Below are 27,745 nucleotides of genomic sequence, written 5' to 3'. Positions count from 1 at the left end.
TCTGTCATATATAACAAATTAGTATAAAAAATTAAAAAATAGAAATGGACAGAGTGATTAATAAAAAAATCCCTCCAAAAAGGATAAAAGTGCTAGCTACAGCTCTGTACATTTTCTTTGGGAAGCCTGCTTCTGGACCCAACTGAGACTGGTTTGTTTCCTGGCTAACACAGAGACCTCAAGGAAGAGCCAGACCCCTTACTCAGCAGTGACTGCTAAACATACCGGATTATCATGGCAGTGACCATGGAAAAGATGAATACAATATGGAATGTCTGTTCACTGAAGACCTGTTCAAAGTGATGTGTTCTTGTTGCTACATATGTTGCATTTTTTCATTGTATAACTAGCATTAATAATATATCTCATCTTTTCTTCATTTCTCAAATGAAACAAATCTGTATTATGCTACTTAGTCCCTTTTATGGTATGAAAGAAAAAAGTGCAGCCTCAAGTATTGTTACCTCCGTGTTTTGTTACATACTAAAGATATTAAGAGCTAATCACATTAGGTTCCAAAGGTAGACTCATTATTTGTATGAAAGAGTAAGAGATTCTGACTACTGCAATAACAACATCACATATCAACTTCGTCACAAATGTAAATGACATACTCAGTACTCAATAAATGGCAGTTATTATTTACAAAATGAAGTTACAGATACGATTTAAAGTAAAATTTGTATTTGTGTATAAAGGCACCCAAGTCCATCACTGAAGTTTTCTTTTCAGGACTGTATTATAATCTTATGAAATGAAACTTCAAGTTCAGTCACCCAAGCCACAATCAACCCAGCCACTTTCACATCAATGATCAATTCTTATGCCAAGTGCTAATTGTCAACTAAATGTATATTTTGTTTCTGAGACAATTCAGAGCCTCATCATTCCTTCCTGGGATTTACAGCTGGAATTAGGGGAGTAAATTTTCGTTTCTCACCCTGGGGGTTATCCAAAAGCAGCAAGGAGGAACAGAAATACAAGTGCAAACATTATTCTTCAGAAGAGGAAGAAATAAAAATCCCTAAAATTATAAAGAAGATAGAAAAGCTGCTAAACATAGTGAATACTGAAAAAGTGTGTAGGTCAAAGTGGAAGAAGCATAGATGTCCTTCTTGGATGTTCAGAGGGAAGTGGCAGAAAGAGGTTCTCCAGCATGAAAGTTACTGAGCATGAGGCCACAAATACCTCCTTAGTAAACATGGACAGGTCTGTGGGTTGCTGGTGCTGAGAGTTTCCCTAAGCTTGGTTCAACCTGGAGAAGAAGGGAATGAAGTGCTAAGTAGGGGATCAGTCAGAGAAGCTGTTTTTGCCACAAGGAATATGTCTGATAATGATCTTGTCTTGGAGGATTAAACAAGTACATTGGGTGGCACAAAAAACCTTTTATTTCCTAAATACATAATACATTCATGTTTATGAAAATTAGAGTGGCACTGGTAATTAAATTTCCCATGTAACATCTTAGAATAAGGTAAGCATTTAAAAGGTTTTAGAAAATGTTACTTTGGTCTTAGATTTCATGGAAATAGTTATTTTTCTTAAAAATGGAATCTATAGCATATTTTCTAAATGAGAAGCTTTACTCAAAGTTTTAATATTATTGTATATTAATTTACAATGCTATGTCTATTAGGAAAAAATCCATACATATTCTAAGAAGTATGCATTTGAGGAACAGAATTCAGAGATTATTTTTTTTCCTTTTTTTCTTATACAGTTTCTTTAGTACTCATTCAAAGTTTGCTACTTTTTTATACTTTCAATATTTTGACAGTTATTTAAACTTAAGTTATTGTATATATGAGTACATTTTAGATTTGTGAAGTGTTAAATAAGACATAATTTTAACCATTTAAATTAAAGGAAGAAATTAGTAGCTTAATGTCTTTGTTGCATTACTGTACAGATATATAATAAATGCCTCTGACTACATGCTTTCCTCTGTAAACCAGGTTCCCAAAATAAAATCCACAAAGCAGAGGTTTTAAAGGTTTTTTTCCTTTACTTGAATATCATTTACATTTAAGAAGGTCGCCAGGCAGACCCACTTGGTTTTCAAAATGATCTGGAACAATTGTTTATGGTTCTAGGGTCCATTTAATTGGTATTATTTTTACAGTGTATTATTTTAAGTATAAAAATTCAGAACAACAGTAAAATCTGTTACCTAGAGTATTTTGGCCTCAGGAGAAGCATATCTTTGTCTAAAGTCAGGAATCCATCTGATGAGGGACTGAACATTCTGTAGGCCATACAGGCTTTGTACAAGGTACGGGGGTCCAAGTATGCTCAATGGGAACAGGAGTCTCCATCCACAAGGACCAAAAACTTTAGAGTCAAGAGAAAGGTGGTCTCTTCTGTGATATAATTTTAGAGATAAGAAAGAAAATCCATTGTCTACCAAGTTTCATTTATTACTTTAAAAATGACTGAAATTCTCAAGGCTGGAGCCTTTCTGCACTGTCCTTGGAGTGAAGTTTTAGTGAGGTACTTTGTTCAATTGTTTTATACTAAACATAATGTAATATGGTTAGATGAATAAGTGAGATTTCCCTTTTTGAGTTTCATTTTGTAACAGTAGGTAAAGAAAGAAACCTCTTTTAAAATGTAAAAATCCCTGGGGAAATAACACATGATGATATTAGCAAGGATTTATACTTTAGTGTGATGTAATCTAAAAGTATCAGGGTGTGCGTATCTTGTACTCTTTTGTGATTAATGTATTGAAATAGATCTTGAAGAGAAGGTAAGTTGAGATGCTTAAAGAGGATGGTCAAGAAAGATTTTTGGAATGTGAAGAATGTATAAGGAGGGTAAAAAAAATTGCATGAAATATCAAACAAAAAAGGTTTGGGCACCTGGGTAAAGAAAACAAGGTTCAAACCAGGAGGAGGGTGAGTAGGCAGAGCCTGCCACAGAAAAACTGTACACATTTCAAAATTGCTGGAAGCTGGCATATTCAAAATAAGGATTTGGTCAACAACAGTTAAGCTTTCAAGATGGTCTAACATTTAGCATTCCTGAGATCCAGAGGAGCAGTCCTGAGACGAGAGGAGACCCAGAGGAGCAGTCCTGAGCATGAGAGGAGACCAAAGTTTCTAGAATTCAGATCAAAAATCTGCTAAACATAATGAGATACATGGGATATCTATATAGGATACCAAGAAGTCACTGATACCAGGAAGCAATCATGCCACTGTTCACCTTGACTTCATGTTACACACAGAACCATGAAGGTAGCACTCCTTCCAGTTTTGGTCAAGCCCTTTTTGAACTCCCTGAACACAGGTTCACATTTGCATTAGTTCACTGCTTTCTCTCGTAACATATGTGGCTCAGGAATTAGGAATAACGTGTCTATTGGAATCTCTTTTTCAATTATCCTCACTTCTTCAGTGAAGCATTGCCTAACATTTCCTGGCAGAATTAGTTGCTTCCTCTTTTGGGTTTTCATTTATTATGTTGTACTGCAATAATCCGGGAGCTCTCTGAGGCAGGAGTCTCAAAAGAAGCCATATTGATACACATGTGTAAAAGGATAATATTTGAAGTATTAATCAATGTGTTTAACATGCTTCCTCTCCTGGTACTTCCTACTTTGCAAATCTTTCCTCTGCTACCCTCAGCAATGAAAGTCAGGATAGTATATAGTTCATGCCCTTAAGGTAAGTTTATTAAATAGACATGCAAGGAAAATAAATTGATTCTTGATTTCTATATTAAAACTCTAAGACTGAGGTCTAAAGAATAGTTTTGAAGAACACCACCAAGTGGGTCTTTCTCAATGCTCTCCATTCCCCCCAAAAGGCATAAACAAAACAAAATAAAATAATCAGTGGGCTGGAGAGGCAAGTTGGAGAGGTAATTTGGAGAGGTTGTAGATACATTTGAGTGGAGATTCAGTACTGAAAACTAGGAAGAACAGGGTGGCAGAGAGTTAGTGTGATGGGAGAATGTCCCTGACCTGTGCCTTTTCTTCTAGAACCTAGAGAGGCAGCAGATTTGCAGGCTTTCCTATGACCACCAGGGTACAGAACAATTTAAGAAAATAAATAAGCTGGTTTGGGGAAGACTGAAAGCAAGCTTGCCATGTTCTGAGGTCTATGGGTATTGGAGAGCAATCAAATTTCCTAAGCCCCTGAGTATGATAAAGTAGTTACCGGACACAGCCAGCATGACACAGTAGAGCTACATCAAGCTGAAAGTCCCCTGTAGTGCACACTGATATGGACAGTGCCGTCTGTAGGCAGACAGGAACTTAGTGCAGGAGAAACCAGTACTTGAGATGATCACCAAGAAATGGATACAACAATAATCTTTCCAGATGATACCAATGTGACCATAAGCCATGTCTCCTGATGTTGCTAAGCATTCTTGGAACTTAGGCTGAGTTACAGAGAAACAGAGATTAATAACAATGTGAAAAGTTATGTACTGTGCAGTCAGCGTAATGGTAGCTCAGTGGTAGAGCACTTGCCTACCATGCGTGAGGCACTGGGTTCGATCCTCAGCACCACATACACATAAACAAATAAAATAAAGGCATTTTGGGGTTGGGGCTAGGGCTCAGTGGTAAAGCGCTTGCCTAGCATGTGTGAGGCCCTGGGTTCAGTCCTCAGCACCACAAAAAAATAAATAAAATAACGGTATTGTGTCCAATAAAAAAAAAAGAATAAAGAATAAAGGCATTCTGTCCATCTACAACTACAAAAAATTTTATAAAAGTTATATAGTACACCACTTATACAAATCAGGAACTCCTTTAGAACTTCTGAGTAGATTAAATCATTTAATACTCCTACTCCACGAGGTAGGTACCATTCTTCTACTTAATTCATAGAAGAAACTGAAGGTGTACAGAACACTGCCCAGGGTGTCCAGTGGTAAGTGGCAGTCTGGCTGCACAGTCTGTGCATACTTCACAATCTGGCACACATGGGCCTGGGGGATGGAACCTTTCTTACCTCATGTAAATTTGTGCATAATGTGTGAATAACTCAATGAGAGAATGGTTCTTGGGTTCTTTGCACTTGATCCTATATTTTAAGTTCACTTAATGTAGCTTATATGCTAAATTGCAAGTATAAATTCTTGCATTTCAAAGGGAAACATTATTCTAATATATTTTTAAATAAGTGCTTTATACAGAAACAATATAGGCTAATGAATGGATATGGTTGCTTTCACTGTCATTTCACTTAAGGAGTTCCTACAAACTCACCTTTCTCCAGCTCAGATATGTTTTTAAGATATTGTTTATTTTCCTTACCTTTTATTCATTTATCCTTCTCTAATTATATTTTATTCAATCTCAATGTTTTAAGTTTTTATCTATAAAAAAACCCAAGACCTCCTCCTTTCTATTCTACTTTATTACATAAAGAATTTTAAAATAATTTGATTAATTTCTTAATAAAAATATCCATCCATAATGTAATAAATACCCATCTACTGACTGGTGGTAATTATGAAGCTAAAATTGCCAAAAAGTTTAGCCACATAAAGTTTAACTCTCAAAGAACTATGGGCAAGAACACTAGAACCCTGTGGAGAGAGATTCATATAAGAGGAGGGGACGTGCCAAAGAGGTGCTCCTCCTAAAACACTCATCTCCTTCACCCACCAGCTCTCCAATATCATAGCAGAGAAAGCACAAGTTGGCCCTTAGAGGATAGTGATGATTTATACAGATACGGAAGAAGAAGGATGGCATTGCAAACAAGGAACAGAACATGAGTAAAAGCACAAATTGGAAAAAGCAAAGTAAAACTCATGCTTCCTGGTTACTTACACACACACACACACACACACACACACACACACACACACCCCTACACATGCAGGCACATAAACACATACATATGTATCACACTCATACACATGACAGTGTGTATTTGTTTATTCTTTGTTCACTTTTCACATTCTCCTAAGGTTGGCCAGAAGAGTGAGGTTTGGCTCTATTGTGAAGCAGGAGTTACAAACTGATGGTAGTGCTGCACAATCAGTAAGAGCTGAGCAGGGTCACCTGCCCCTTATGGAGTGCGGTGTTCTCCAGTTTACCACCATTCCCACCTAGCCCTTTCACTCATTGGCACCTGGTCCCTGTAAGTCTGTGAGTCTATGATCCTAGGGCAGTGGTTCTCAACACTACATGTTGTGAGTCTTAGGTAATCATCAGAAATGCCAATATCCAGGCTCTATACAGATAAAAGTGAATCAGAATTTCAGCATGGGGGTTCATGCATGGCTATTTCTATATGCAGCCAGGATTGACCACTGTCCTATGAGGTCTTATTTGCTAGATTAAGGCAGTTCTTTAAAAAAAAAAAAAATCCCTTGCAGACCGGTAGTTCTCAATTCTGGCTGCACAAGAGAGTCAGATCCTGGCTACACAACAGAGCCAGAGTTATCTGGAAAGCTTAAAAAATTAATGTTAAGAGACGCACTCTCAAAAATTGCTACGTAATTGGTATAAGCCAAACAAGCATTCCTAATTTTGAAAAATTCCTCATTCTAATGAGCAGCCAGGGTTGAGACCACTGATAAAGAAAGTAAAAGCCATGGAAGGACACAGAGCAAAATGATATTAAAAAAAGTAAAGAGATTGAGATAGACACTCGAGATATAAACTGAAGAGTGTTAAGGTTGTAGAAGAGGAAATTAGGGGGCAATTAAATGGGCACATTAGTCCATTTTCTGATGCTAAAAAAAAAAAAAAATGCTTGAGGCCGGGTACTTTATAAATAAGTTTTGGAAGCTGGAAATCCAAAATTAGGGAGCCCCGTTAGTGCTGGTGAGGACCATGATGGCTGTGTCACACATGGCTCATGGCATTAGGATGAGAGTGCCACACAAGAGGGAGAGATCACATGGTGGGACAGGAAGCCAGAGCAACTCAGAGGGCAGCCTTGCTCGTTTTACAGCAGCTCACTTCCACAGGAACTAGCTTATTCTGAGAGACCAGCATTAATCTCTTCTAGGAGCAGCACCCTCAGTGCACCAATTACCTCCCTCTAGGCCACACCTTGCATGTTCTACAACCTCTTAATACCACCTCACTGAGGACCAAGCTTCCAACTCATGAACCCCTGGGGGACAAACTGCATCCAAAACCTACCAGCAGTTTAAGTTTACATTAGTGAGGGTTAGAACAAGGAGTGTGGGCAGTGGGAGAATGGAAAGAAAAGTAGGCATAGAAGAGATGTTGCGAAGACAGAGCTTGTCCTTACAGATCAGTAAAACTGTCCTGCCATTTCCTAATCTCACATCTGCCTGCAAGCAAGTGTGAAAGCTGACATCAAGCTACCTGAGCGGTCAAAGGAAGAAACAACCTTAACTGAGAATTCAGTGTGAAACAGTACAGGGCTGTTAGTTCCCTTAAGCATTGACAGAGGCCAATAGATAGCCCCTCAGAGAATTTCAGATACAGTTGTCAGGTCTCAGAGAATTTCCCATGGTAAAGTTTAAAAAATATATGGGCACCTGGTCAAAAATAAAAAGAAAATAACTCAAGGGGCACAAAAGAACATGAGCCAAGAGGGGAAAAAGAACCCCCAAACCCAGCAGATCCCCAAACATTTCATATATTGGAAATATCAAATATGAAAGGTAAAGTAATATATTTGAAGAGTTTGAAGAAAGAGGAGACTACATATATGAAGAGCAAGGGGCTATTAAAAATGTCCAAAATATTTCAATTAATAAGAAGCTTGAGAAGTAAAAGTAAACACTAATTGATATTAAAAAGTGAAAGGCTGCTATTAACAGCAAATTAAGTTTGAGGGAATTAAAGATAGATATAAAAGAGAAATCCAAGATAAATCAAAATCTAGAAGCAAAGATAAATCTAAAAAAATTACCCAGAATCCAGATACAGGGTAAAAAAGACATGGAAAATTAAAGTTCATGAAATATGAGGTAATTAGAAAGATCAAGATACAGAATCCTAAAACAAGAGAGAGAATAAAACAGAAGCAATAGTTGAAGATGTAATGGTAAACATTTTCCAGTACTGAAGGAAGACACCAACCCTAAGATTTATTAATTCCAAAAAACTCCAAGTGATATCAAAAAAAAAAAAAAGGGAAAGAAAGAAATATATTTTGAGACATATATAAGAGTGAGGTGAAGAATACCAAAGACAAAGTCTAGATCTTTAAAGTAGCCAGAAGGAAAAATCTGATTAAATAACTTCTAAATAGCAAAATAAAGCTGAGAAATAGTAAAATCATTTTGGAATTGTATGGTTAGTGAACATATCCTCAAAGAACAATGAAGAAAACAGAGTTTCAAGTGAGTTTGCCACCAACAGTTCCTCACTAAAAGTAAATCCTAGAGATGTTCTTCAGGCGAAGGAGAGGTCTCATGTGCAAGAGGGAAAGAAGGAAAAGAAAGAGGTGGATAGGTGGGTAAGTTTGTATACTAAAATCATCAGGAGAGTTACCAAAAATCAAAATGGTATGTAAGTTACAAAGATAAATATGGAATGAAAGATATGTCTACAGTGCTAATCATTTATGCGTGGTAGATTTCGGCAGTGAGTTAGTGATGTAGCCAAGAACTGAGCTTTGACGGCTGGTACTCCACAGAAGACGGAAGAGGCAAGCAAAGCTGTTCTCCCCTAGAGACTCTGGAGGGGGCAGGGCCATAATGATCTTAATTTCAGTCCAGTGATACTGATTTCTGACTATGATCTCCAGAACTGTGGGAGAATACGTTCTGTTATTTTAGGCTTCCAGGTCTGTGGCAATTTGCCATAACAGCCATAGGAAGCCAATGTAGAGTTAAAATTAAGAGTAATTGCACATGATAATTAGTGTGTATGAAGCATGAGAGATGTAAATGTACCATTCATAAACAGAAACATAAAGTAGTTTAGGGGACAAAAAGCAAGAATTTGGATTTGGATGCATTTTATTTTAGAAAATGATAAGGATGTTGGAAATATTTGAAGGCTATTTATATACCTGTCTCATTTCCTGAACTGTTGATTCTCTTTTCATCAATGAATTCCTGGTAGCTACCAATCATATAAATCATACCGTCTTTCAGTACACATTTGGAATAATAGGTCCTTTAAGATAATAGATTTTTTTGAAGACTTTGGTAATTATGCACTACATTAGACTTATGGGTAATGAAGAAATTTTAAATGTTTAGATTGCTACCTTTCATTCCAATTACAGTAGATAATCAAGAGTTGACTATATATAGTATTTGGTTTAGTGCCTAGCTTTAGAGGAAGCTCAATACATATTTTTAAAAAGTGAATGAATTTTAAAAGAGTTACTAAGGTGCTGTCATTAGGAGTGATTTGTTTTTTTCTTAAAAAGTTAAACAAAAACTTATCAGACAACATAGCAGTTTCACTACTAGTTATGACCCCAGAAAAAATGAAAACTTTTGTTCATAAATACTTGTATGCAAACATAGAAAAAATGCCAAGAAGAGTGGAAACAATCTGAATGTCCATCATATGATAAGTGCATAAACAAGTGTGTATTGCAGGAAACTACTCACATTATAAGCAAGGAAGTAGAAGAGTTACTAAGAGACTCATTGGGCTCTCAGCAACTCATGTCTTTTAATTTCATTTATTTGAAGGCATAGTTCCAATGACCTAAGAACTGCTTCCTAGGCCACTAGGTACACAGCACCTCCCAATACTGGTACCCAAGGGAGGAAGCCTTTAACATATGAAGCTCAGGAGTCAATATCCATATTCACATTTGATCACCCATTAAAGATTTTTTTTTTCACTATCTATATTCACAACTTCTCACCCATTAAAGCTGTTTTTCTTTAAAGGAACAAGCAAGAAAATACTACAATCATACAGATAGAAAGTATATTTTACCAAATTGTATATTTAAAAATATGTTAAAATGTGATTAACTTTAAAATTTTAATTAATCTAAAAATTGGCAAAAAACGTAAGTTTTATGTTCAATTTTAAAAATTTCTTTATTTTAAAATTATAAGTGCATATCAATTGTACAATTTAATGAATTTCAGTGTTTCATTTCTATGGATGGAGACATCATGCTTTGATCATATTCATTGTCCCCACAACTCTCCCTTGCCCTCCTTTCCTTCCTTCCTCCCCAGCCCTCTTCACCTTTCCTAATAATCTTGTTTTTCCTTTACTTTGTTCTTTTTGAGTTTTCACACATGAGAAAAAAAATGTGACACTTGTCTTTCTGTTCCTGACTTATTTCACTTAACATGATATTCTCCAGTTCCATCACTTTTCTGCAAATGACATAATTTCATTCTTCTTTATGGCTGAATACTGCTCCACTCTGCATGTAGTATGTGTGTACAAAAAATCTGTGTGTGTGTGTGTGTGTGTATATATATATATATATATATATATATATATATATATATATAAAATTACATTTTCTCTATCTGTTCATTCACTAATGAACATGCAGGCTAATTCTATATCTTGGATATCATGAATAGAATAGAATATCATTTTCTTTGGATATATACCCAGTCATGGAATTCCTGGATCATATGGTAGTTCCATTTTTAAGTTTTTGAGGAACCTCCATACTGTGTTCCATAGCAGCTGTACTAATTTACATTCCCCCCAACAGCATATAAGAGTCCCCTTTTCTTCACACCCTTACCAATGATTGCCATTTTTTTTAATGACCATTCAAACTGGGGTGCAATGATATCTTATTTTGGTTTTGATTTGTATTTGCCTAAAGATTATTGATCTGTTGGCTCTGGGTAATGTCTTATTTTGATAAATGACTATAGAGGTCACCCATTTCAAAAAATCAGGTTATTTGTTTTCTTGCTATAAAGGCTTTGCAATTTTTAAGCAAAGGCACATGGCAGCCATTTTGTTAAAAACGGAAATAATTTGTGATATTGACAGTGTGGGTGCTTGATGTAAGAGCTTAAAAAAAATTCCATCCAGGTTTAGTAATACTCTAACAATCATAAAAATGTGAAGGGACATTTGGTAGCCTTTTATAGACTTCATTTACAAGGCAGATGCTGCTCCTTAGAAGTGTTTGCTCTGTAGTTTAATTCCATTTTTCTGTACAGTATGTACTTGTTTTGGGTAGGCTGAAAATGAAGACAAAAAAAGACGACTTTTTTTAGCTGTTTCAATTCTTTTCTTTTTCTAGATGAGTTATGAAAAAAAATTGATTTTAACCAATAAGAGAAATGGGTAAAAGCAACAGTCTCTGTGAGCTAACAAAGTACTCTGTATTATTTACTAATAATAATAGTCAATGTTTCTTTATGAGGTGCTTATTCTCTGCCAGGAACTGTGCTAACTCATTTGCATGTTTCATCTTCTTTAATCCTCAGAATAATCCTATAATGTAGATAACATGGTTTCCATCACACAAAGAAGAAAACTGAAGTTAGAGAGCAGGTATCCTGTCTGCAGGCACAAACTTGGTAATTCACAGCCAGGACTTAGACAGAGACCAGATACTACTGTGCTGTGAGTGTAAGTAAGCCTCAACTGCTGCCCACAGAATTAGTAAAAATTTAATGTTTAAAACCAGGAAGCTTAAAATGCAATTCATGAGGTTTAAAATCCGATATATGTTAAAAATTCTTTAAAGGAGTTGAACATATTCATGCTGATAAGTCAGAAGTTTCTATATTCAGCCCTGACTGCTCATCTGAATGACAGACTTGTATATGAGCTTCCAACTTAAAATCACTTGCAAATCTAAAAGATATCTCTAACTTAATATGTCTAAATGCAAACTTTTAAAACCTTTTCCTCCCCAAGGGCTTCCCAACTCAGTGAATAGCACTTTCATTTACCTACTTTGGTCAAAATCTGCAAAATAGATCCTGACCACTTCTTAAGTTTTTTACTGCTACTACCCACTGCTACCATGTGTGTTTGCACTACTATAGCGTTCTGCATCCATTACGTTCACAACATTAAATGGATATAAAAAACATGTAGGAACCACGAAAGTGCTAGACAGGCTTAGATTAGAAGGGCAATTTTCTTCTATGGGGTCATCCAAAGTTCTAAGCCAAGGTGGCACTGTCATCCTCAAGAAGCGATTCTATGTCTGTCCAGCCAGAAGGGAAGAGGAGCCTGGGAGAATGTGGGTGAGACATTTTAATGGATTGGGACTGGCAGTGGCCCCCATCACTTCTGGCTATAGGTCCAGTCAGGTAGCCACCCTATACAGTACAGGCTGAAATACATGGTCCAACTGTGTTCCCAAGAAAAGAAAAAGGAATGTTGGGCAACAGCTCATGATCTTTTCCGTACTTTATTTTTCTAGAACTCTGACTCCTGGGAAGTGATTCTGAAGTTGGAGAAACAATTTCTCCTTTAAAAATGTTTTTGGTAAAACCAAAGACTGAACATGCTAGATGAAGAGGGGCAGTAGAATAAGGATCGTATATAATTTCACAGTGGAAATGCTTTATTGAAAGCAGCAGCCTTGAGAAGTGCCACCTAGAAAAGTGAGTTTATGTTCAATTAGAAGATAAGGCTATATATATATATATATATATATATATATATATATATATATATATATATACACACACACACACACACCAACAGGTTTTTCAGAGTAGCATTTCCTAAAGAAGTTGAGAACCTGGTTTCACTTATGAATCGAAAAATGATTTTTGGTGAGTGAAAAATAATCCATTGAATCACAGAGAGCTGATAAGTTAAAGGTGAGTCACACATTCCTTTTGGTGTGGAAGAAGACGACACGAGTTCGACACTAAGTTTTTGGGACTCAATCAATTATCCTTCAGTTGATAAGATGAGTTTACAGCATGTGAGTGGAAGAGAGGAGTATTATGATGATTTTGGTTTTTCAGTTGAAAAGGCATAGTGTTTTAGAGAATAAAATTAGGAAAAGCACCTTGTTGCTTTTGTCTGTGTCCACATAGAAAGTTCCAGAAACGAAAGAATTGATAAGATGTGGTTTCAATGGAGACAGTACAGTAATGAAGATAAAATAGGATTCTGGGCAATAAATCTTTTTCTACTCTGTAAATACCCCCATTTCAACATAAAGGCTCTTTAAAGAAATAAGAAAACAAAGCTTTCAGAAGGGACTTGATACATTATTTATGAACTTATCAAGTGAAAAAACACCCACTCAGACATTTTAATAAAAACTTTCAACTAATGTATCTAATTTTATTGGTATTTAAAAAAGCCAATTATGAACTAGAAAGTTATTGTTTGTTAAACTGCTACACGGCTTTCTGCAAATAGAATGTTTACAAACCACTTGGAGTCACTTTTCTAAAGTTTCAGTTTCTGAAGGTCAAATAGCTATGTAACTGCTTAATAAAGAAGCAAAGAAGTACCTCTAAATATCTCTCAGCTCTGATGGGCTTATATTCTGCTCCTTAGGTGAGGTATTAGCAAAGCTTATTTATTTTCATTTCCAAGGCTTTTATTTGCTCATTCCCTTGTGGTAAAGCTGATTTCCATGATGATTCCCTTCTTAATTTTAATACCCTTTTTACTCATCATATAGACATAAGAATTTTCCATAAAATAATGAAATCCTTGCAAAGGAAATGAAGACAACTCAGAGAGTAAAGTAAACTAGCTCTTTTTTCAATTAATTGATCCACTGACATGTGCATATAAGATTTTTTTAAACCTAGGAAAATAAGGTTAATTAACATAAAAAAGCCTCACTCGTCTAGATGCTGAATTTTGTATTTTACCCATGCTGCCTTAAGTGCCTTGATTTCCCAGTAATGACCTAGTTCTCCTAATGAGGAACATTAACCCCTGGCTGTAGCTGTCCAGGACTTAATTGTCAACTGCAGCTGAAATAGGGGAGTTTGCCGATCAGCAGGTATGCGGTATATTAACTCATGTCATTTCAACCCCTAATAAATAAATCTGTTGCTAAGGCAACAGGAAGATCAGCTCTATCAGTATTCTCCCCTCCCAGTAACCAGCTCCCCCCGCCTCTTTGGGAGGAAACTGCCTTTCACACCAAGCTTAGTAAAAAAGAAGGAAATTAACTACATGTAACCATAATTAGAAGTAACATCATTTCTCATCTTAGAAACATATCTAAATTAATGAAAAAGGACAGCAAAGACAGAAATGCTTTTGACTAAGATCACGATAAATTATTTCCTTCAACAGGAGATAGGCACTATGAGGGATACATCTGAGTAAGAACAAATCTCAAACATTTCGCCTCTTTGTGTTTCTGAATTTTCCCCTCTTTTGTTTAACCAACAAATGATGCTAGCCCGAATAGTGCTGAAATAGCTAATTAGCTGCATACCCAATAAAGATGATACGAAGGAAAAAGAAAACCTTACATAATTTATAATAGTTATTGCTATTCTACCTTGGAATTCTTTGGTGTCATTGACTGATTTTTTAAAAAAGAAAAATCTGGTCATCGAACCTTAGACTGGGTAGCCTATAAAAACCATAGAATCCCATTCACTTGAGATTTTAAGTAAGAGTTTAAAGAGTGATGTCAATAGATTGCTTTAAAATTATTTAACATCTGCATTATGATGAAGTAGGTGAAAAAATAATCTACAGAGGGCTGGGGATATAGCTCAGTTGGTAGAATGCTTGCCTCACATGCACAAGGCCCTGCGTTCAATTCTCAGCACCAGGAGGAAAAAAAAAAAAAAATCTACAGGGATCTTCCCTTCTGAATTTAGTTTTTCAATAATGGAAATTACTTTGGTTTTAACCAGTTTGAGTCTTTCTCCCTTTCAAATACTTCTGTCCTTCTGTTAAAATGAATTGTCTGATTTTCCCAAAGAACGATTTGATTTATTTGTATTTGCAACTGCTATTTTAAAGGCATTTTATAAGAAACTAAAAAGAACCATAGGTTTTCTCAAAAAGCAATGCTGATCTCATGACCACTTCCACCTGTAATTTTGGAAATTTAACCCCTTCATGTTTCTATTGTCCTCAGCTGGACTCATTGAACAGGTGATAATCAACCACCCTGTAACTCATCATTGTTAACATTAAGTAACATTGACAAATTATCTCCACATGCCAGGTAGTCTGGCTAGATGCTGTTGAAACCTGCTCCCTGTCCAAATAAAATAAAAATGTTTTTGCCTCTATCCTAGAGGACCTTCAGACCTAAAACAACTGACATCATTTAAAACATGAAATGAGTATGGCTAGGAGGCATGTGGAAAGTGCAAACTCTGTTACATGTTTATGGGGAGCACTGGACAGCACAGTGCTCTTGCTGCATGGAAACTCATAGTCAGGGGATTCACACATCACTGGAATTTAAATAAGGGCAGATGTATGAGGAAGAAAAAAAATGTTTCAGGAAATCTCTACAGAAATGTAAGAGTAACAGCCACCATGCAAAGATAGAAAATAACCACAAGGGGCCGGGGGTGGTAGTGGATGTCTGTAGTCCCAGCAACTTAGGAGTTTGAGACAGGAGGATCATAAGTTTAAAGCCACCCGTAGCAACTTAGTGAGGCCCTAAGCAACTTAGTGAGACCCTTTCTCAAAATAAAAAAAATAAAATAAAATAAAATAAAAAAGAGCTGGGCATTGGGAATGTAGCTCAGTGGTGAAGTGTCCCTGGATCAAATCTCCAGTACAAAAATAAAAAAGAGCAACAGGAGGGATATTAGTCCAGAGAGGAAAGAGTGGGTTAATTATAGAAAGGTCAACTGGGATGGTGTGGAGAAAAGCTAAACAGAGAAATCCATTTTAACATACACACATTAAATGTACGGGACATAAATATATGTAACAAATAAATAAATGACATACCCATCCATCCATATATCTACACACCCATCCATATCAGTGACTATCTACTTCTAACTCATCTGCCCCTCTTCTGTGATATTAAGTAAAGTCTGGTAAAATAATATGATCAAAAGAACGGTGTCAGAAAAGAGACAGGGGTCGTAAATGGTCGTAAATGATTGTCATAAGCATATTAAATTCAAATACCTTCTTTTGCAGTAATTGTTTATGAAGGTAGTCAAGATTAGAGAATGTTTTAAACATCACAGTCAAGAAAGGTAACAAGAGCTTTAGTTTATGATATTCTAGAGATAACAGTCTCATGACAGGTAGAAGTTGCTTATGACATAGTGTGCTAGTGTTAAAAACACCTCAAGAGGCAGTGAGAACCTAAATGTTGAATATGTATTTATTTTTTTATATGTTCAATTATTTGGAAAATGGCAAGAAACCCAAAAGTGCTATAGTGGAAATTATAAATGGTATTTGGGTAAGGCTATTTAAAAAAAAAAAAAATTGGCTATGAATTTTTTAGTACACATTTTCCTAAAACTTAGTCAAAATTCTATAGGAGTCCCATAAATTCATTTAATAATGCTATTTTAGAGGACAAAATAAACTAGTAGATCATACAGCACCTGGTTAATTTGAGTTGGGTATCGGATTACATTTTTTTTCAAAGATTCTAGTACAGTTCTCCAGGGAGCATTTTGTTTTTCAAATGCCAGAGCTCATTTGTAATTCTTTATGTACAAAATCAAACAAATGAGCAAACAAACAAAACTTTCCCAAAGAACTCTAGGCAAGAGAATATAACTGAAGAAAACTGATTGAATTGGGAATGATTATAATCAATTAGAATCTGATTATTCATGTGAACTTTGACCAATTGATGGTTAAAAAGAGAACTGGTTAGATGATCCCATTCAAAGAGCTCTTAGACACTATGCCTAGTAAATCTCAAAACTAGCCACTTTATATTAAAAGTGGCTAGAGGGCAGCGATTTTTTACATGAAAGTTTATGTAACTGTGAAAATGGCTTGTGCTCCTAAAAAAACATCTATGGAATCATCTTTATTTAAAGGTCGGAATAAGTAAGATGGATGTGCACAGATCTTTAGTGGCATGCACTGAAAGGCAGGTAGCCAGACCAATGACCATTGTTCCCAGAACTATGATTCTGTGAGGACCATTATTTTTCTTTCAGATAAACAGATTTATACAAAACACTAAAATAGAGCACAGAATATTAGTGTAAAAATACTAGCACTTTGACTTTCTGTTCCTGTCTTGGCATGGCACCTGAAGACTGATATCCAAAATTATTAAATTCAAAATTATTCTATTATAAGCAAGTGACCAGTAAAACCTGTAAGATTTGACTACCCATCAACTTTTCTTATGGTATCTCGGCAATGAGAAGACCAAGGTAACTTTGCTTTGACCTTAAAAACAGATTCCAACCATTTAACATGCATCTTTGCAGGAGGCAGTCATCATTCTTTTTTTTTTCACCAAAGTGTATTTTTAAACCTCAGTGAGTCAAAGAATGAAAAAAGGCAATTTGTTTAACTACCAAGCATTAAAGCACAATTTTCCATTTTATATCACTTATTTTTAGTCAGAAAGTTTCTAAAAATATAGATGTCAGATTCTTTCAATATTAAGGTACATGTTTCTCTCCAGTGACTCACCTAAGTGTGTTCAAATCTGTTTTTATTTCTCAATGACTGGACTCTGTCCTTTCTAAATTTATATTCTTAACTGTAATCAACTTCACATAAATCAATTTATCAACATTATTTGGAAAATGCTGCAAATACCATAGAGATCATAAAAAGTCATTCAACTTAAAGTGAAAAGCTCTGACAGTTTCCCCATAGTCCAAGTGAAGAGGTCATGGTAGAACTCCTAAATGTAGCTACTCTAGTAATTTCAAAATCCTTAATATGCCACATAGCCCATTCCTTTCTAATCTTTCTTAACCAGAATACACACCTCCATAGGGGCCACTCACAGGGTTTTCAGGACCAGAACAGAATTTCAGAGATCATAGATCTCTACCCTGTGGTTTTCTAACTACCTAAACCACATAAAAGCTAATTCTGTTTGGTCCAAGAAAGTTTTCTTATATATGATGATGGCTTATTTGCACCCAAGTGCTAAATAAAAAAATGAAATACAATATAATATTTTAACATTCAGAGAAAGAAATATTTAGTCTTTAGCACTAAAAATTAGGCACTTCCAATGGCAAGTGACAGCCATATTTATTTTTAAAATACATCTTTTTAGTTGTCAATGGACCTTTATTTTATTTATTCATATGTGGTGCTGAGAATTGAATTCAGTGCCTCACATATGCTAGGCAAGCACTCTACCACTGAGCCACAACCTCAGCCCCCATATTTGTATGTATGTGACTATCAGTCACATGTGATATTGGTCTGCAAAGAGTAGTCTAATACTAAGATGTAATTTGCCCTTTTCATTGTTTTGACACATGCCCTGAAAGTGCAAAAGCATTGATGGGTAAAACTCCAGTAGTCTCAGCACAATTAAAGGCAATGGCAGCAAACTGAACTAGAAGACACCGGATTCTTCAATACCTGAACCCTCTGTAAAAGAGAAAAAAAGAAAGGGAACACATCTGTTTCACTTAAGAATGTCCTTGAAGAAGTGGGAAAAATTATTAATTTCATAAAATTCAACCTTTTGTTAGATGTCTTTTAATAGTCTCTGTGATAAAATTTGAAATGCATATAATGAACTTTTACTGTACACCAAGATACAATATGGGCTCTCCTGAGGAAAAGTATTGTATTATTGTTGGTACTCTGAGTTAAACTACTGGCCTTTTCCATGAAATACTAAGTTTAATTGAAAGAACTAAAACTATGTTAATCACACTAGAAAATTTGGCAGACATTTTCTCAAATATGAACAATGTGAATCTATTACTGCTTCTAGGAAAACAACTAATATATTTGCTGTAATTATAAATTCAAGCTTCTAAGTGACCATTAGAATTTTTGAAAAATTGTATCTACACTATGAGCTTAATAGATTCCCAAGACTCAAAAATGTCTCTTATGAGACATTTTTGGTGATGTTAACAAATGTGAGTTTTTGAAACTGTATAATGAATTGTGTTAACATTCGAAAGATCTGCATTATTGAGGAAGCCTATATTTTTTGAATGACCAATGCATGATGCCACAAAATCCATTCAAACTGCAAGTAGAAGAGCATGAAGAACTCATTGCGTGGTCTCAGACTCCACATTGTGACTAACCTTTTCTTGTGTCATTTCAAAGAAGAATATCAACAGTACAAGAATAGGTCATTAAAACATTCTCTTTTCCAAAGACATCTTTTTGAGAGGAGGATTTCTCCATAAATTTCTATCAAAATAACATATTACAATAGATTGAATACCTAAAGAGATGGAAGAATTCGATTGTCTTCCACTTAGGCATTAGATTTACATAAATGTATGATAAAATCACTCTTTGTAGTATTAGATTTTGATTTGGAAAACAGCCATTTTCATAAAAATTCACTTTTTACATTACCATGTACTTAGTTGATTATTGTTTTTTTAAAATGATTTAATGTAGATTTAAAAACTTTTTCCTAATAATTCCTAATACAGTGAATATTAATAGTTACAATACCAATAACAAGAACCCTTAGGTGTCCCACCAAGTTTTAGAAGTGTGAGGAGGGTCTTGAGATGAAAATGTTTTGAGAACAAGGGCAATGAGCTTTCGATGCCTTCTAAGCTTGTGTTCTCTGTCCCTCCAGCAGTGTGTCTCTGTGACCATTACAGTTCAGAGAATATTTACATAAAGGTTGGAAACCGTTGCAATGTTACAGTGTTTGTGTAACATTTGGAAAGAAAATAGTTAAAAAATAAGTACTGCAAATTACAGTGGAGTTTTTACAGGTCTTTCTCTATAAGTCATTTCTATTAAGCGTGCTTTGCTGTAGATGTTTAGAACAAAACATTAAAGACTGGGTAGAAAGGAGAAAACAAATTACTCTGCAGAGAACCCAGCAACTCTGCTAAAATGCTGTCAGTTATTTATCTACTGTCAGCAGAGGTTGCACACTATAATCCTTGACAAGCTCAGATTCAGAAAGACTGAAGAGAGGGGGCAAGCCTTGCATTTAAGGGCCTGTTCTCATGCACAGACATTTTTAACACAGATTTAAAGCCAGAATGTATCTTCTAGAAAATGTCACTTTTGATTTTGATACATATCCTAGCAAGGAGGCTCTACATTTGGTTGACTTAGTACAAGATATGTTAGAGGCTAACACTATATTTTAGACCATTCATGATCCCAGTGTGGAACCAACACAATGAGGTCAGCATCACTTCATTTTTAGAGTTGGCTACCACAACTGTATGATATCATGGGCATATTTTTTATGATAAGGAGGAGGGTTTTATTTTTGTTTTGTTAGGCGTTGGTAATGACAGGGTCTTACAACTCTGTTGCCCTCTCCAGTGTCTATTTCACCTTTATGTCTACAAGGGAAACAACCATTGATGTTTTCTCCTGCCCCCCAAACACCTTCTCTCTGGAAAATGTGCATGGCCAAGGCAAACTCGCAACAGACTGAAGAGCTTCCTGCAGGCAACTCCAAGGAAAAGCCCCCTTCAAGCAGGTGAAATCACTTGGAGTACTGACAACAAAATGAAAAACAGAAGGCTCAAACTCGTCCTTTTGCAGATGAGTCAAAACCTTGGTCCTTCCAGTGGAAACCCTGGTTTCCTTTAGAATACGATTCACATTGACTGGTCAGTGATATGATTTCTACCCATACAATCAGGGGTCTAAATAAATGTGTGCTTGTAGCTGGGGATGTTTGATGAATGCTGAACTAGAATCTTAATTTTCTAATTCATATTCACCAATTAAAAATAAACTGTATTTTTATGAGCAAATTTACATAAATCAGATGATAAGGCATCTACCACTAAAGGGTAGGAGTTCAGCTCCCAACATTTGCATATATTCTCCTAAAGAAAATATAGGCGTTTTAGATTTTCATTGAAGAGTCTTGCTGCGCTGGAACTCTAATGGGCTTAGAACAGTAAATTTTGAAGAAACTGATTGCTACCCCTGTAGCTAGTAAATGTCTGCCTAGACCCAGTGGCATTTGAAAAAAGTGTTTTATCATAAAATTATCCCAGCAGAGTCCATTCTGCAAGATAACATCATCATCATCATCATCAGTACTCCATGCAGGACCCAACAGCTCTGGCACAATATTGCCAGTCATTTATCTGTTGTCAGCACAGGTTACACACTGTAATCCTTGACTGCCTCGGAATTAGAATGTCTTTGATGTCCCCACAAGAGTTTTTTGCCCGAAGGCTTTACCAATGCTCGGCGGCTCAGTGTTTATTCCTCGTAATCTTCCTCTCATCTCCAGGCTAGCAGTGACAGATGGTTATGGGCACACAATAGTATTAAGAGTTTGATATTTTTTTTATGCTGTGCTCTCTGTACAACAAATAGCTATCAGACTCGGGCCAGAGAGCTGACATGGCTCGCTTAGGTAATGGCAAACAAACAGCTCGGGTTGATGCTTTCTGTCATTTCCCCTCCTAACCCTGCTTGTTTTCATTGTATACTCTCAAAGGTAAACTATATTAACCTTATAGACTGTTATTAAAAAGATATATCTATATGAGCATAAAGTGCTTTTCTTTTCTCTTTTTCTTACTCTTTTGATTATGAAAGTAATACTGCTGACATATTGAACAAATATCGAATGTCAACATAAATTTTTAGTGTGTGATAATATCCCCCTTCATATAGCTGTGTGTCAGGCGGGAACCCGCGGATGATGCATAGCAGTAAATAACCCAAACAAAATTAGTTCTCTTGTCAGCTTCTACCTTGTATGTCCCCAGGCATCAGTAAAATTGACTGCACGCTAGATTTTCAAAATTAGCCCTAATGTTAGCTATGTGTCTGGCAACCTCCAAGTTTCCAATGTTCTACTATATTACCCGTAAGGATGAATGTGTTACTTTTATATTTTGGCATTTACTCTTGCTGATGCGGCTTTTTTCCCTCTTCTCCAAATTAAAAATAATTTAGCTTTAACAATAAGAATGTGCACAAACATAATGCTGCATCTCTTTAAGCAACTAACTTTAGGCAATTAAATTAAATTAAAGCAAAAATATACAAAGGAAGAGAGGGAATTATTCAATTTAATATTGTTAATTTTATTAACATAGCTCTGTCTTATTTTGTGCAAAGTATTGGATAACATGGTTCTCTCACTCTTTCCTCTATATTGCTGTTTTGTAAAAGCAGTCTAGAAATTATTTAATTTAGCATTTTTTATGACAATCCAGAACCAAACTTTTTAGAACTGATTTTCTTGCAATAAATATACTTTCCAGAGACAACTAAAGATTGGTGTAATAAAAGAACAGGCTGTTCTGAAGGAAGTAAACGAGGTCATGTATTTTACCTTTAAACAGGTTAATCTCATCCACACCCAGTGCATTTTAAACTAACACAAAAGAATACAGAACACTGTTACATTCTAAGTAAAATATGATTTCCAAATAAATGTTATTCTCTTAGAGGGGGTATTCGGGAAGTGTGATGAGGAAAAAACAAATCCAAAAACTCATTCCACATCAACTTTCAATGCCTAAATTTTATGTTCATACATTTAGAATCAAAGACAAAAATCCCTTTAGGTACCAGATGCTGCAGATCAACCGGGAGAGCTTCTGGAGTTTTAATGTGCTGGAAGTCAAATCCTCGGCAAAGGCGCTTTGGCCGGCCGGTGTGCTGTGCTTATTAATTCACCTGCAAACAGTTGCTCTCAGAAAATCGGACCTAATGATCAGCCCAGCAATGCTGCAATAAAGAGACCATAATCTGTGGGGGAAGTGAACTCTAATCAGGCCACACGCAGATTAAACTAACTGGGAGGAATAAAAACTAGATTAAAATGTTCATGCCTAATACCAGAAGATTATCAGGACATTTTACCTCCTTAAATCCTAATTTATAGAAGCCATGGTTAAGTTTATGAGTTTATATTTGGTGGGATTATATGTTGCAGTTGATTTTCCTCTGTTTAGAAAAGATTCGGAAAGACAGTATTTTGCTTAGCAAAATACAGAAGCATTTGGAAGAAAGGAAACTGTTTCAAGTGTACTGATTTATTATGACAAGTAAAACAAAGCCATCCAGTTGAAACTGGTCAAAGTAGTGGTAAATAATGGAAATTGTTCTTGTCTTAACAGTAATACTGCTTTATCAATGTATACAAACGAAACAGTGCTGTGACAATGTTGCGTGTGGGTTTATATAAAATGGTATACTATTCTTATATGTTGATACTTTGAAACTTCTTGAACAAAATTCAATTTCCTAGAAGTGTCTGGCTACTATTGTTAGTTGAGCAAATCATTGCAAACAATTGTCTGTAATTCAAATTTAATCTAAACACACAATCATTAATGTAAAGATCTTGAGTAGTAGCATGTTGTCACTATATTACTAGTACTACTATATTAAAATGATTTTTCTAAAGGTATAAAGTCAGAGAATTAATAAGTTAATCATCAAAATATATATTCTATTATTAGTTCTACAACTTACTAAATTGGCATGTCTTGACTTACCATCTATGAGGCCAAACAATGTGCAGTGGTCTCTGCTGATCATCAATTCCTCGCAGAGTGTCACAGGTATTAAGAATCAGATTTTGTTCATTTTCCACACAATGAGAGCTTAAATCATCAGACCAGTTGGATTGTCTCAAGTCTGGTTCTTGCATCGATGAGTCATCCAGGTTTTCTTGTACAGTATCAAGGTCAAAGTGTTCATTATACTCTGAATTAAAATTCTCCAGTAAATTCTCAGAATCTCCTTGCTCCTGTTGGGAAGGACAGGCCATGGATGGAGCAGAACCGCCATTTCCTTTAAGGCTGAGCATCCTCTTTAAATGGGTTATTTTGTGCTTGGGCATGAATCTGTTACAAAAAGGGAATGCAATATGCTTTTAGTGAAAAAAAAAGTAAGATTTGTCCCTTACCTTCCTGTAAGGACATGATGATTATGTATAAAACTGAAAAAGATAAAACCAATATAAAAAAAAATTCTAGAAAAAGAGCAACAAGTATGTGCTACCAAGAAAAGATTCAAAGGTTTCAAATTGAACTAGACTGTATTTGAATGGTTTCCAAAGAGGTTCTGCGGCTATGAAACCTACACTGCCCATACATAAAATACAGGATCACAGAGACTGTTACTCCTCCGTCACTCATTTTTCTGGATTTTCATTTTTTGTCTTTCAATCACCACATAGCTCAGCACTGGGTTTCAACTTGCTTGTTCATTGTCCTACATAAATGTTGGAAACTTCCTTGGTTAACTCTTGCCATTTCTGCTCACATTACTGTTCTGTATTCTTTACCACCTATGAGGCCAGACAATGTGCAGTGCTTGTACAGTAATACTGTTGTATTATGGTAATACTATTGTGGTACAGTAAATACCATTAAACTGATCCTGGCTGATATTTCTTGAAGTATATCTAATATATTTTCCATTATCATTTCTCCTGCATCCCTCCAGAATGCTTTGTCTCGATTCAGAGTTCAATATCTGCTTATTGATAAAAGAATGTAAATAAAATGAAATCTTAAAAATTCTACTACAGCCTAACATCTGTGAGTCATACATAACAAATACAGGATCTATCGCAAAGGGATCTCCATACAATGAGGAATAAACCAAGAATGCATGAACAGAGTTGGAGAGAGATGTGTGAATACCCAACTAACCTATGTTGGAACACATGAGATGCACAATGGACACTTCATTTTTTTTTTTTTTTTTTTTTAACCTGAGGGGAACAGGAGATTCATCCTGAGTTGGGGGTTAGTAAAGGATTAAAAGGGATTTGACTGAAGGATTTTGCAAATTGGGGAAGTTCTGGATTGAGGGGCCAGTGGGATTAAAGGAAATTATGTGCAGGCACATAACTGTTCTGGGAATAATAGGCAACCTAAAAAGACTGGGCTGAAAGCCTGGGGTGGTAGGCCAGGTCAGGCAACCCAGGGCCCCCTCAGGTCCATGGGGAGATTGCTTCTCTTGGGTTGCTAAGTGAAGTCAAGGAGAATATGTGCATTTAGCAGCCAGGTCAAAAGAAAAACCATAAAAAGAGACCAATAAGCAACATTTGGAAAAGCTGCAAGAGAATTTGGGAGTTGTTATCACACTGTGGGAATGAATCAAGAGCATTCAAAGAATGTATAAAAAGGTGTGTGAAAACCCTGAAGCATTCTCCAGCAAGAATTCTGTCCCAGATCATGTGGCTACTCTAGGGGAGTCCCTGTGGAGTGGCATTGGCTGAAACCCTTCAAGAGATTATGGTTTTTGTATGAGAGTCAAAGAAAGGGAATAAGGCAAGAAGGGTGGGGATGGCAAGGGTGAACTTTTTAAAATGGGATATGAGAACTTAGGGCTATTCACTTTGGGGACATCTCTAGGGAAGGAAGCTTTTCTCTTTTTTGGGAAAAAAAAAAAAGCCTTTCAAGATGGAAGTAGAAAAATGTAATGTTTATGGTTAATGGTATGTATGGGGAAATGTGGGGTCTTGTAAAAGAATAAACCTAGCTTTCTTAAAAGCTGGAGAAGAGAAAAATGATGCGAAGAAAGAAAGAAAGAAAGAAAGAAAGAAAGAAAGAAAGAGAGAGTTTCAGTTGGAAGATGTAGAATGTCAGGAGTGTCATTAAAGCCCTGGGTCAGGTATTCATTTGAAGTAAGGTGAATACAGGTAGAAATTGGGTTGAAGATGCCAGCTGAGATCAGTTACTGTGTTGATGAGGAGAGGGTGTTAACTAGGGCTGAAAGGACTGCTGATGGGTAAGACTAGGGAACAGTGTGGGAACCAGGTGAGGTGGACACAAAGTCATTGGCTGTATGTAGTATGCTATGTGCATTCCAGAATCAGAAAGCTTGCCTGGGGGTTTCTATGCTTGTTTTATAAAACACTTTTAATATCCATTCTGATTTCAAATAGTTGGAGAAAAATCATCTGAATACATACAAACCCTCAGCAATAGATGCTTGTATACAGATAAATAAAATACAAAAATGGCACTAATCTTTAATATGCCATAATAAAATAATAAACTCTTGATTTAAAATGGGAAGAATATTGGATGTGGGGCTGCATACTCATAGTCCTAGATACTTGGGAGGCTGAGTCAAGAGGATCCCTTGAGCCTAGGAGTTTGAAGTTAATCTGGGCAACATAGTGAGACCTGGACTTAATAAAAAAAATAAAAATTAAAAATAAAATCAATATTTACAGATTGCAGTTTATGATATCACAGGTCCAAAATTATTATGGGAGATTTCTTTCTGAAATAAATTAAAAATACTGAAAATATGGAGGGGGCACTAAAGAACTAAAAAAACAACCTCCCCAAGTTCTAATTGATTACCACAGTAAATTAAAAAAAAAAATAACGATAATGACAACACCTTCACCTTCTGCCAAACAAACAGGACAAATGGTAAGAGAAGAAACATCTGTACATACCTGGAAAACAATGTGAAACCAGCAAAGTAACCTATTTGTTTGTTAGGTAAAGAATGCCAAGCAAGCTTAAAATGGATTTTTACCAGAATTACAAAGTTAGTACACAAAGGATTCACAATGAAAAAAAAAATTAATGGGCAGTGAGACAACATATCTTCATTTTAGAAAGCAGTACCATGACCCATCATACAAATCCATTTGTACTGGACAGCATATAAGCAAAACTGCAAATTAAGAGAGACCGGGGATTGGCTGAGGGGTTGTAAACAAAGGAAACTGGGGACTGACAGGGAATCTAGCTGTTGGCAAGGTGATAGCCCTGCCTTTTTTTTTTTTTTTTTTTTTTTTTTTTTACTTTTTAGCTCTGCTTTTATTCAAGACGTTTCCTAAGTGTTCTCAAGGATGACGAGAATCCCACGTTAACACAGATTGCAGATGACTGACTTAATAGGTAGTAGTGAATGAGGACATGGAAGGATGTAGAATACAAATAGGATCAGGAATCAAAACAGCTTACAAATCCAATGACATTGAAAAAAATCAGAATAAACCTTGAAAGCAGATAGGCCACAGGAAAAACACCACTTATCCTCCCCAAGTTTGACAAGTGCTGATTTCACTCAGCAAGCTGATGCCCCTTGGTTCTGGATCCTGTTGAAGAGGAAAGGAAGACGGTGTCTGTAGAACAGAACACTGTGTGAATGCTGATTCCATCGGGGGCACCTGAGAACTGGATCTGTTTGAAAATTAGAGAGTTCTTAGAAGAGCAATAATGATGATTAAGGCAATGGAAGAATTGATTTATGAGGACAGATTAAAGGAGCTAAATATGAATAGCCTGGTGAAGTGACAACTAGAGGGGTATATAATAGGAGTCTCCAAGGAAAAAGAATAATTACTTAGCCTGGTACAAGGGGGTATAACTAGGAGTAATGAGATGAAATTAAGAATGGGAAAATTTAAGCTGAATTTCAAGAAAAACTCCCTGACGGTATAATTTATTAGCTCATGGAATTAATTCCCTATGGAAATAGTACGGCTAGGGAAACTTAATAATGGAACTGGACAAAATACCAATAAATAATATAGATAACAATCCAGTACTTGAAAGAAGGTAGTTGCAAGCTATGTTTCCCTTGTTTATAGTATCTTTTCATATTTTTTCTTTAATAGTCTATTTATTATAGTGATTGTCACCAAAAAAAAGTATTTAAGCAATTAGCTAAATCTAACAGGATATCTCCTTTAGTTGTGGGAAGTTAAAAACACTTCAGTTTTCATATACTCCACAGCAACAATGAAGACAGAAACCGAAACAGTTTATTTAGTTCTTTATTTCAATAGAACTGGCCTTGAAGGAGGCTGGACAAATGTATTAA

The 27,745-nt window shown here is 35.8% G+C and overlaps 1 protein-coding gene across 7 annotated transcripts in view; it reads right to left on the bottom strand.

The window, feature by feature from the left end:
- Qtman (queuosine-tRNA mannosyltransferase) overlaps nt 1-27,745 on the bottom strand; it is a 369,524-nt gene that overhangs the window by 52,474 nt on the left and 289,305 nt on the right. For all 7 annotated transcript variants that reach the window (XM_076866170.1, XM_076866174.1, XM_076866171.1 and 4 more), the window contains one exon: nt 23,437-23,787. In XM_076866170.1, coding sequence (XP_076722285.1) covers nt 23,437-23,787 — 351 coding nt within the window. The remainder of the gene's footprint in view (nt 1-23,436; nt 23,788-27,745) is intronic.

The sequence above is a fragment of the Callospermophilus lateralis genome, chromosome 9 (genome assembly GCF_048772815.1).
Source record: "Callospermophilus lateralis isolate mCalLat2 chromosome 9, mCalLat2.hap1, whole genome shotgun sequence".
NCBI lineage: Eukaryota > Metazoa > Chordata > Mammalia > Rodentia > Sciuridae > Callospermophilus > Callospermophilus lateralis.
Note: the sequence above shows the minus strand (reverse complement) of the source record. Positions and strands in the feature narration are given on the sequence as shown.